Below are 12,476 nucleotides of genomic sequence, written 5' to 3' on the forward strand. Positions count from 1 at the left end.
TGGTTGTATCTGGTATTGCAGCTCAAGTTGATGCAAGGGAATTCCAGGCACAGTCGTCTCCTCCTGATCTCATACAACTCCTAGAAGTTTGCAGCATTGCCACCAAGCGCCAGCCCAAACAGAAAAGCTCTCCTGCCATCTGCTGCATTGTATAGACACCAGAGTGGCCAACACCTGCCCGCAGTATACCCAGTACCTGCCCACAATATGCCCCACACCTGCCCACAGTATGCCTGATACCTGCCCACAGTATGCCTGATACCTGCCCACAGTATACCGATTATCTGCCCGCAGTATACCCAGTACCTGACCACTGTATACCCATTATCTACCCATAGTATACCCAACACCTGCCCGCAGTATACCCAGTACCTGCCCACAATATGCCCCACACCTGCCCACAGTATGCCTGATACCTGCCCACAGTATACCGATTATCTGCCCGCAGTATACCCAGTACCTGACCACTGTATACCCATTATCTACCCATAGTATACCCAATACCTGCCCACAGTATATCTGACACCTTCCCACAGTATACCCTATACCTGCCCACAGTATGCCTGATACCTGCCCACAGTATACTTATTATCTGCCCGCAGTATACCCAGTACCTGACCACTGTATACCCATTATCTACCCATAGTATACCCAACACCTGCCCGCAGTATACCCAGTACCTGCCCACAATATGCCCCACACCTGCCCACAGTATGCCTGATACCTGCCCACAGTATACCTATTATCTGCCCGCAGTATACCCAGTACCTGACCACTGTATACCCATTATCTACCCATAGTATACCCAACACCTGCCCGCAGTGTGCCCGACACCTGCCCTCAGTGTGCCCGACACCTGATCGCAGTGTACCCTACACCTGCCCACAGTGTGCCCGACACCTGCCCTCAGTGTGCCCGACACCTGATCGCAGTGTACCCTACACCTGCCCACAGTGTGCCCGACACCTGCCCTCAGTGTGCCTGACACCTGATCGCAGTGTACCCTACACCTGCCCACAGTGTGCCCGACACCTGCCCTCAGTGTGCCTGACACCTGATCGCAGTGTACCCTACACCTGCCCACAGTGTGCCCGACACCTGCCCTCAGTGTGCCTGACACCTGATCGCAGTGTACCCTACACCTGCCCACAGTGTGCCCGACACCTGATCGCAGTATACCCTGTACCTTCCCACAGCATACCCTACACCTGCCCACAGCATACCTAATACCTGCCCATAGTATGCCCCACACCTGCCCACAGTATACCGGATACCTACCATTTGCCATGCATCATTAAGAGACATAGGTGTCTTTGCAATTGGGTTGTTATCATTTCCTGGGAGGAAGCTGCGATAATATTCTTTAATAAGTTGGATGACAGGAAGTACAGATCCCCCTCCTACAGTCTCTATATCAGTACTGGAGCGTTATAAGAGGAGCGGCTGATATCAGTCACATAGGATGTAATAGGAGGATATATCAGTACTGGAGCGTTATAAGAGGAGCGGCTGATATCAGTCACATAGGATGTAATAGGAGGTTATATCAGTACTGGAGCGTTATAAGAGGAGCGGCTGATATCAGTCACATATGATGTAATGCCTGGAGGTTATATCAGTACTGGAGCGTTATAAGAGGAGCGGCTGATATCAGTCACATATGATGTAATAGGAGGTTATATCAGTACTGGAGCGTAATAAGAGGAGTGGCTGATATCAGTCACATATATAATCTGGAGGTTATATCAGTGCTGAAGCGTTATAAGAGGAGCGGCTGATATCAGACACATGTTATATCAGTACTGGAGCGTTATAAGAGGGGCGGCTGATATCAGTCACATAGGATGTAATAGGAGGTTATATCAGTACTGGAGCGTTATAAGAGGAGCGGCTGATATCAGTCACATAGGATGTAATAGGAGGTTATATCAGTACTGGAGCGTAATAAGAGGAGCAGCTGATATCAGTCACATATGATGTAATAGGAGGTTATATCAGTACTGGAGCGTTATAAGAGGAGCGGCTGATATCAGTCACATATGATGTAATGCCTGGAGGTTATATCAGTGCTGAAGCGTTATAAGAGGAGCGGCTGATATCAGACACATATTATATCAGTACTGGAGCGTTATAAGAGGAGCGGCTGATATCAGTCACATATGATGTAATAGGAGATTATATCAGTGCTGGAGCATTATAAGAGGAGCGGCTGATATCAGTCACATATGATGTAATAGGAGGATATATCAGTGCTGGAGCGTTATAAGAGGAGCGGCTGATATCAGTCACATATGATGTAATAGGTTATATCAGTACTGGAGCGTTATAAGAGGAGCGGCTGATATCAGTCACATAGGATGTAATAGGAGGTTATATCAGTACTGGAGCGTTATAAGAGGAGCGGCTGATATCAGTCACATATGATGTAATAGGAGGTTATATCAGTACTGGAGCGTTATAAGAGGAGCTGCTGATATCAGTCTTATATGTAATATGATGTAATTCCCATATGTGACTGATATCAGCCGCTCCTCTGATAACGCTCCAGGCATAGTAAAGGGTTAACATATATTAGTCTAGGTGCCAATCTGTTAATGGGGGGAGGGACACCCACTTACTTCTCGGAGTTAACCCTTAAATTCCTGGCGGTGTTGTGGAGTGACAGCTCCAGCGCTCTGTATTGTAGAGCGGGGGGGACACAATCTGTGACTGTCCAGATGTTACCGCACTACAACTCCCAGCAGACCACCTGTCCCCCGCTTGTTGTTAGCTTTAGCCTGGCATCCTCCAGCACCTGTGGGGTTAATGCCTCGTACCTGGCGCAGTGTTAACCCCTTCTGCTCCTCTTCCCCGCCGTACGCCATGTTTCCTTGAGTTGTTTTTCAGAGGGCTGAGGTTTTTTTTATGTATCTGAGAATAAAAACACAATTTGGCAGCGACGGAGGAAGAACCGGCTGTTTACTGCCTACATCCTGCACAGTGCCGGGCGCCGCACACACAACCCAACTGGCATCACACGCAGCCTAGCAACACAGGAAGCCTATGGCTGCAGAGCATCGCGCTTCCAGCAGCACCAGGCACAGTGTGTCTGCCCCAGGTGACCCCCCCTATAGCAGTGTGTCTGCCCCAGGTGACCCCCCCTATAGCAGTGTGTCTGCCCCCAGGTGACCCCCCCTATAGCAGTGTGTCTGCCCCAGGTGACACCCCCCCCCCCCATAGCAGTGTGTCTGCCCCAGGTGACCCCCCCCCCATAGCAGTGTGTCTGCCCCAGGTGACCCCCCCTATAGCAGTGTGTCTGCCCCAGGTGACCCCCCCTATAGCAGTGTGTCTGCCCCAGGTGACCCCCCCTATAGCAGTGTGTCTGCCCCAGGTGACCCCCCCTATAACAGTGTGTCTGCCCCAGGTGACCCCCATAACAGTGTGTCTGCAGCGGGTAACCCCTATAACAGTGTGTCTTCTGCAGGTTACCCCCCCCCCCCCCAATAACAGTGTGTCTGCCCCAGGTGACCCCCCCCCATAGCAGTGTGTCTTCCCCAGGTGACCCCCCCCCCCATAGCAGTGTGTCTGCCCCAGGTGACCCCCCCCCCCCCATAGCAGTGTGTCTTCCCCAGGTGACCCCCCCCCCCATAACAGTGTGTCTGCAGCAGGTGACCCCATAACAGTGTGTCTGCAGCAGGTGACCCCTATAACAGTGTGTCTTCTGCAGGTTACCCTCCCCCCCCCCCCAATAACAGTGTGTCTGCCCCAGGTGACCCCCCGCCCATAGCAGTGTGTCTGCCCCAGGTGACCCCCCCCCCCCATAACAGTGTGTCTGCCCCAGGTGACCCCCCCCATAAGTGTGTCTGCAGCAAGTGCCCCCCATAACAGTGTGTCTGCCACAGGTGACCCCAATAACAGTGTGTCTGCCTCTGGTGACCCCCCCCCATAAGTGTGTCTGCCCCAGGTGACCCCCCCCCAAAAAACAATGTGTCTGCCGTAGACCCCCCCCATAACAGTGTGTCTGCCCCAGGTGACCCCCCCCCATAAGTGTGTCTGCAGCAAGTGCCCCCCCATAACAGTGTGTCTGCCCCCGGTGACCCCCCCCCCCATAAGTGTGTCTGCAGCAAGTGCCCCCCCCCCATAACAGTGTGTCTGCTCCAGGTGACCCCCATAACAGTGTGTCTGGTCCAGGTGACCCCCATAACAGTGTGTCTGCCCCAGGTGACCCCCCATAACAGTGTGTCTGCAGCAGGTGACCCCATAAGTGTGTCTGCAGCAGGTGACCCCCATAAGTGTGTCTGCAGCAAGTGCCCCCCCATAACAGTGTGTCTGCCATAGACCCCCCCATAACAGTGTGTCTGCAGCAGGTGACCCCCATAACAGTGTGTCTTCTGCAGGTGACCCCCCATAACATTGTGTGCCCCAGGTGACCCCCATAACAGTGTGTCTGCAGCAAGTGCCCCCCCATAACAGTGTGTCTGCCATAGACCCCCCCATAACAGTGTGTCTGCAGCAGGTGACGCACATAAGTGTTTCTGCAGCAGGTGACCCCTATAACATTGCGTCTGCGGCAGGTGACCCCCATAACAGTGTGTCTGCAGCAGGGGACCCCCATAACAGTGTGTCTGCAGCAGGGGACCCCCATAACAGTGTGTCTGCAGCAGGGGACCCCCATAACAGATTGTCTGCAGCAGGTGACCCCCATAAGTGTGTCTGCAGCAGGGGACCCCCATAACAGTGTGTCTGCAGCAGGGGACCCCCATAACAGTGTGTCTGCAGCAGGTAACCCCCATAAGTGTGTCTGCAGCAGGTGACCCCATAACAGTTTGTCTGCCCCAGGTGACCCCCATAAGTGTGTCTGCAGTAGTTGACCTACATAACAGTGTGTCTGCAGCAGGGGACCCCCATAACAGTGTGTCTGCAGCAGGGGACCCCCCATAACAGTGTGTCTGCAGCAGGTGACCCCCATAAGTGTGTCTGCAGCAGGTGACCCCCATAAGTGTGTCTGCAGCAAGTGCCCCCCCATAACAGTGTGTCTGCCATAGACCCCCTCATAACAGTGTGTCTGCAGCAGGTGACCCCCATAACAGTGTGTCTTCTGCAGGTGACCCCCCATAACATTGTGTCTGCCCCAGGTGACCCCCATAACAGTGTGTCTGCAGCAAGTGCCCCCCCATAACAGTGTGTCTGCCATAGACCCCCCCATAACAGTGTGTCTGCAGCAGGTGACGCACATAAGTGTTTTTGCAGCAGGTGACCCCTATAACATTGCGTCTGCGGCAGGTGACCCCCATAACAGTGTGTCTGCAGCAGGGGACCCCCATAACAGTGTGTCTGCAGCAGGTTACCCCATAACAGTTTGTCTGCCCCAGGTGACCCCCATAAGTGTGTCTGCAGTAGTTGACCTACATAACAGTGTGTCTGCAGCAGGGGACCCCCATAACAGTGTGTCTGCAGCAGGGGACCCCCATAACAGTGTGTCTGCAGCAGGGGACCCCCATAACAGTGTGTCTGCAGCAGAGGACCCCCATAACAGTGTATCTGCAGCAGGGGACCCCCATAACAGTGTGTCTGCAGCAGGTGACCCCATAACAGTTTGTCTGCCCCAGGTGACCCCCATAAGTGTGTCTGCAGTAGTTGACCTCCATAACAGTGTGTCTGCAGCAGGGGACCCCCATAACAGTGTGTCTGCAGCAGGGGACCCCCATAACAGTGTGTCTGCAGCAGGGGACCCCCATAACACTGTGTCTGCAGCAGGGGACCCCCATAAGTGTGTCTGTAGCAGGGGACCCCCATAAGTGTGTCTGCAGCAGGGGACCCCCATAACAGTGTGTCTGCAGCAGGTGACCCCATAACAGTTTGTCTGCAGTAGTTGACCTCCATAACAGTGTGTCTGCAGCAGGGGACCCCCATAAGTGTGTCTGCAGCAGGGGACCCCCATAACAGTGTGTCTGCAGCAGGGGACCCCCATAAGTGTGTCTGCAGCAGGGGACCCCCATAAGTGTGTCTGCAGCAGGGGACCCCTATAACAGTGTGTCTGCAGCAGGTGACCCCATAACAGTTTGTCTGCAGTAGTTGACCTCCATAACAGTGTGTCTGCAGCAGGGGACCCCCATAAGTGTGTCTGCAGCAGGGGACCCCCATAAGTGTGTCTGCAGCAGGTGACCCCCATAAGTGTGTCTGCAGCAGGTGACCCCCATTACAGTGTGTCTGCTATAGGTGCTAGATGCTGTATACCAGGTGAGTCTATAGTGGGCATTGGTGGTCAGTGATTGATGGGATATAATATATACTGTGGCATGAGTCTCCGGTCATCCTGGTTGGTGCCGCCGTCTGCCGCTGTTTATATATGTTGCTCTGGAAGTTCCTTTTATGGTCCGTCACTTTAATATGTCCCCCACCCCCGTAATGTGCAAAGTGAGAATGAAATGTACAACATGGAGCACAGGAAACCGTGGAGTATTGTTCCTCCTCAATACCGATGGCTAAGCCTGATATGTGTGATACTATGATGATCGGTGTATCTAATCCTGTCATGTGTGATACTATCTGATGAGCTGTGTATCTAATCCTGTCATGTATGATACTGTTTGTGGTACGGTCTGCTGAGTTGTTATTTATAGTAATTATGTATCTAAGCCTATTGTGTTTGATACTGTTTACTGAGCCTCTGTATCTAAGCCTATTCTGTGTGATACTATCTGCTGAGCTGACACCACATCACTATACATCGTGGGGACAGGGACTATGGCGGTGCAGTCAGTTTAAGCCTCTGTTCACACCTCGTTTGATCCATGTATACAGACATATATTGTTGTTTTGGACTGTTAATAAAGTTTGTTGACGCAAACACGCACTTTTGTCTTTCTGCTCCTAGCAGCCAATCAGATTTCAGCTTTAAAATTCCTAACTAGATTGGAAAAGTGATAGCTGAATCCTGATTGGTTGCTATGGACAACATGGTTACCTGGTCACTGAGGCCTAGTATGTCCATTGCTGTTTCTGTCTTTTTTTAGCCCACATTATTAACAATGTCATCTTCTTTGTTCTTAGGGTAAAGCTTTGGGCGGACATGTTTGGCAGTGAGATGTATTCAGTGGTCACTAAGTACTCGGGGTCCCTCCTCTTACAAAAGGTAAGTGATTGAGCAATATGGCTGGCAGGGGGGGGGGAAGCGAGGGTTCCTGTGTTCGCAGTACCATTTCTCAACATTCATTGGCGGTGTAATAGAATACCTTAAACGTCCGCCATGTTTGTCATGATCATGTGACTGGTAAAGCTCCATGCACACAAAGTGTATCCATTGGGCGTCATTCACACCATTGAGCTATCAGAGTGTCCTTTTGGCCTCTGTCAGGCCGGTATCTATCAACCTTGTTTTTAGTTGTATAGGAAAAGGGCCATTTCACACAGAGTAAAAGCGGCAGAATTCCACGGCAGAACTCTGTGATGTGGAATCCCGTCTTCCTCAGTGTCATACAGTCTGTCTATGGGAGCACTCGCACGCCTCTGCTCTCCGTGCCTCTCCACTCAAAGCATTGACATGAGGGGCACAGGGAGAGGAGGCGCGCCAGCCCTCTTATAGAGTTCCGCAGTCGAATTCCGCCGCTTTCTGTACAGAGAACCGCCACATGGTAAACTTATTTTTTTTTACCATTGTAAGTCGATGGGTGATATATACACGTTGTAGTCTTCGTATTGGCACAATTCATTTCTGTACCATCCTGTGATGGCGTCCCTCCCACCAGCGCTATACACGTTACACCCGGCCTGGACGCATTGAAGTGCCCCACATTCACAGTGCTGATCATGTGTGGCGGTATTAAGTGGGTCATATGACCTCTATGAGGACAGCTAGCCCGGCGGGATTAAGAATAACCAGGGCTGGGATTAGTGTGACACACACGTGCCACGAGCAGCAGTATTGTCAGTATGGAGACGAATATGGGAGACGTGAGAACAGATCATACACTATAGATATATGACAGGGAGACGATCACACAGCAGGGGGACGCTAAGCCCACGCTCATGTCCCTCGACTCTTCATAGCCGAGCATCTGCTGATTCCTCCGTACCTGATTATAGAGGCTGACAGCAGCTCTTTGCTATATGTGTCTGGAGGATTAGCGTCTGCTGTGTCATAGCAACTCTGTGCAGCCATTTTGTTCCTAGGAAAGCTGGGTGACACCTTTTTGTCCACTCTTAGCCACTCTTTTTCAACAACTTGACAGATGACGACAACTCGAGATGTCACATTTACGGTGCATTAATATTCTGAGAATACGATTAATCCTATGAAAGAAACGGTTAATCATCTACAGTATTTTACTATAGAGTCCTGTACAGTCGGGGGGATTAATAGGTCACTAGTGATTCCCATAATCTGACAGGCCGTGATCTCCACGTGGTCTCCTGCCAAATGCTTTCCCATAATCCTCTGCTATCCCATCCCACGAGGTGGAAATCTGCCCTTACTAATAATGGAGGATGCTCTGCAGTGTTCACGTACAGCCTTCTGTATTATGTCTATGTAAAGTGTGTAACTGCTATAATACTGCTTCCTATATACAAGAATATAACTACTATAATACTGCTTCCTATATTCAAGAATATACTACTATAATACTGCTCCTATATACAGTAATATAACTACTATAATACTGCCCCCTATATACAGGGATATACTACTATAATACTGCTCCTATATACAAGAATATAACTACTATAATACTGTTCCTATATACAGGAATATAACTACTATAATACTGCTCCTATATATAGGAATATACTACTATAATACTGCCCCTATATACAGGAATATAACTACTATAATACTGCCCCTATACACAGGAATATAACTACTATAATGCTGCCCCTATATACAGGAATATAACTACTATAATGTATAAAATAGAAAATAAGTCCAAGCACTCACCGGATGAAGTGATCTCTTAAGACTTAAGACTTGACAAAGCGCTGAGGCGCGAAACAGTTGTCTGCTACACGCTCCCACACCCTTGCCACCGCTCCCTCCCTCTGATGTCTGAATAAACGCACAAAGAGATCACTTCATCCGGTGAGTGCTTGGACTTATTTTCTATTTTATACACCATACTGCCCTTGTCTCTGTTCGAGCACCACGGCTACTCACCAGTGCAGTTTATTAGCCCTTTATCCGACTCCAGCGCACAGCTACTGATTGAGCAGTGTTCAGACAGTGCCGGCACCTGTATCTTCCTAAAGCATAACTACTATAATAACAATGTAGAGAAATAGAGTCTCGCACTCACCAACTTCAAAGATGCAGGTGGTTTATTACAGACACATCGGAGCTAGTGCAGCAGGGAGAGGGAAGGTGGAAAGGCAGGTGCGTTCACAGAGGAGCAACAATGTTTCACGCCCACTAAGGCGCTTCGTCGGGCTAGGAACTTTTTTTTCTCTCCCCACTACATAACTACTATAATACTGCTCCTATATACAAGAATATAACTACTATAATGTGGTTCAGGGAAGAAAAAGCGCTGCACCTCACACCTATGGCTGATACTAGTGCCCCTAGGCTAAATAAAAAACACATCAGAATTTTGTGTATGAATTGATCAAGCCATACTGCCCCATGTATCATCGTGCAGGTATCTGATACACATGGGTCCCTACACTAAGTCCACACCGTGCCAGTCAGTGGCTACCAACCCCGCAGGCGCGCACAGTCAGGGAACGGGGGCCATGGGACGGCCCTGCGACCCCCATGCCACAGGACCAGACCCAAAAACACCACACCAGAACCCGGCCAGCACTGCCGGCGGAGAAGGTTTTTGGGTCTGGTCCTGTGGCATGGGGGTCGCAGGGCCGTCCCATGGCCCCCGTTCCCTGATTGTGCGCGCCTGCGGGGTTGGTAGCCACTGACTGGCACGGTGTGGACTTAGTGTAGGAACCCATGTGTATCAGATACCTGCACGATGGTACATGGGGCAGTATGGCTTGATCAATTCATACACAAAATTCTGATGTGTTTTTTATTTAGACCAACAAAACACAACAATCACTGAACTCAGGGAGAACAGTGAAAAATTCCAATGGAGTACTCATTTACGAGTCTCCATTGATTGTTTTTTATTTAGCCTAGGGGCACTAGTATCAGCCATAGGTGTGAGGTGCGGCGCTCTTTTTCTTCCGTGAACCGCATAACTACTATAATACTGCTCCTATATACAAGAATATAACAACTATAATACTGCTCCTATATACAGGAATATAACTACTATAATACTGCTCCTATATACAGGAATATAACTACTATAATACTGCTCCTATATACAGGGATATAACTACTATAATACTGCTCCTATATACAGGAATATATACTACTATAATACTGCTCCTATATACAGGAATATAACTACTATAATACTGCTCCTATATACAAGAATATAACTACTATAATACTGCTCCTATATACAGGGATATAACTACTATAATACTGCTCCTATATACAGGGATATAACTACTATAATACTGCTCCTATATACAGGAATATAACTACTATAATGCGGTGCTCTTGTCCCTGGCAGAAGTATAAGGATGTGGAGCCGACGCTGAGCATTGAGGAGGTGGATGGACTGGAGCTGGTGAGGAAGTTCTCGGAGGAGATGGAGAGTATGCTGCGGAGGAAGGTGGAGGCTGTGGAGGTAGTGGCGGTATATTCACTGCATTAATGTTTTCCGTTATGTTTACTTATTACCTCCTCTTCACCTTTTTGTATATAATGGCGCCATGTAATATGATAGAGGTGTTTAGTAGCCTTCTTATTACATATCTCTAGAGACTGGTGGAGGCGGCAGAGGAGGCGGACTTGAACCATGAATTTAATTCGTCCCTGGAGGTGAGCATCTCTTCTGATGTCATTTCCTCTTGTCGGCCATGTTGACACGTATGGAGCTTGTCATCCGCTTTTATGTCATTTCTGGAGATAGACCCACTCTGAGAACCTCTGAAACCCCCAAATCCCCTTCTTGAGTCCCTGTGCTGCGTGAGACCAGTGTGAACAGTAGAGAGGGTCAGCAGCAGCGGTGGAGGCGAAGTTACTCTGTGTCCGGCCTATGGCTGGGGCCGCTCCCTCCTCCCCTATCACAGCATGACTCAGCAGCTGCCTGTATATATCAGTATCTATCGGGAACCCTCGCCTAGTCATCACCTCCTACACTATATAAGCTTTGGCAAGAATCCATAGTTGGCAGCTTCCACCGTGCTCTACAAGTTGTAGCATCCTGAATCCAATATGGCCGTCAATGGTAACGGTCAGACAGCTACTTCCTGTCCGGCGGATAACATAGACTGCACCTGGGTAATCAGTCCCTTGTATCATGTCTCATTAGTGATAATTGTAGAGCCCTTCTTCCCAGTTATCATCAGTCTCATCGTCTCTTTTGTAGTTTGAGTATTATAATTCTGTGCGGATTAATGAGAAAGACGAGAACGATAATTACGTGGAGCTCGGCAACGAATTCATCCTGGAAACCAACGAGCACTTTAATAATCTCAAGGTGAACACCAGCCTCAGTAATATCCAGCTGCCGACTAACGTCTACAACAAAGGTGAGCGATGGTGCCCCCGCAGGACGGGAAGGGAACTGCTGCTCTATTGTATCCTGCACTGAGGTGAGCGATGCTGCCCCCACAGGGTGGGAGGGGAACGGCTGCTCTATATAACCTTTACTGCAATGTTCTCTATAATAGAGGTGAGCGATGGTGCCCCCGCATGACAGGAGGGGAACTGCTGCTCTATTGTATCCTGTACTGCAATGTTCTCTGTAATAAAGGTGAGCGATGGTGCCCCCATGGGACAGGAGGGGAACTGCTGCTCTATATAACCTGTACTGCAGTGCTCCCTCCAATAAAGGTGAGCGATGCTGCACCCGCAGGGCTGGAGCGGAACTGCTGCTCTATATAACCTGTACTGCAGTGCTCCCTCCAATAAAGGTGGGCGATGGTGCCGCCACAGGATGGGAGGGGAACTGCTGCTCTATACAACTTGTACTACAGTGAGTGATTCTGCCCCCATGGGATGCGAGGGGAACTACCAGTTAGTTCCTGCTGCTCTATGCCCTGATCTAGAATCTTTGGATGGTGACCATTTATATTAGTGTTCTTGGCTGTCAGGACATGATGGGAATTGTAGTTTTGCAACAGCTGGGGAGTTGCTGGTTGGAGAACATACCTTTAGGCTATGTTCACACTATGTATGTGTGCGGCTGTATTTTTTATGCGGCTGGAAATGTGCGGCTGAAACTACGGCCGTGGGAGAAAATAGACATGCGGCTGAAAACATACGGTCATTTACTTAGAAATCTGGTTCAACTAAAAATAACAAATAAAATCTTTAGAAAGTGATGGAAACACCTCTGGATGCATCTGGGAAAGCAGGGAAACAGTTTACAGGAATCGCTATTACCGGGGTTTGCGATCCTCTGCAGTATGCCGATGCCTCTCATGGTTAA

General features: G+C 49.5%; 1 protein-coding gene across 5 annotated transcripts in view; it reads left to right on the forward strand.

The window, feature by feature from the left end:
- Positions 1-12,476, forward strand: part of CACNA2D4 (calcium voltage-gated channel auxiliary subunit alpha2delta 4) — a 118,486-nt gene that overhangs the window by 4,596 nt on the left and 101,414 nt on the right. For 3 of the 5 annotated variants that reach the window (XM_069965013.1, XM_069964980.1, XM_069964985.1), the window contains exons 2-5: positions 7,033-7,114; positions 10,551-10,667; positions 10,802-10,861; positions 11,412-11,574. In XM_069965013.1, the coding sequence (XP_069821114.1) occupies positions 7,033-7,114; positions 10,551-10,667; positions 10,802-10,861; positions 11,412-11,574 (422 nt within the window). Of the gene's footprint in view, positions 1-6,906; positions 6,964-7,032; positions 7,115-10,510; positions 10,668-10,801; positions 10,862-11,411; positions 11,575-12,476 lie in introns of those variants that run through there. The other 2 variants (XM_069964995.1, XM_069965006.1) reach the window with 2 other exon arrangements.

Source organism: Dendropsophus ebraccatus, chromosome 1 (genome assembly GCF_027789765.1).
Source record: "Dendropsophus ebraccatus isolate aDenEbr1 chromosome 1, aDenEbr1.pat, whole genome shotgun sequence".
NCBI classification, from domain to species: Eukaryota; Metazoa; Chordata; class Amphibia; order Anura; family Hylidae; genus Dendropsophus; species Dendropsophus ebraccatus.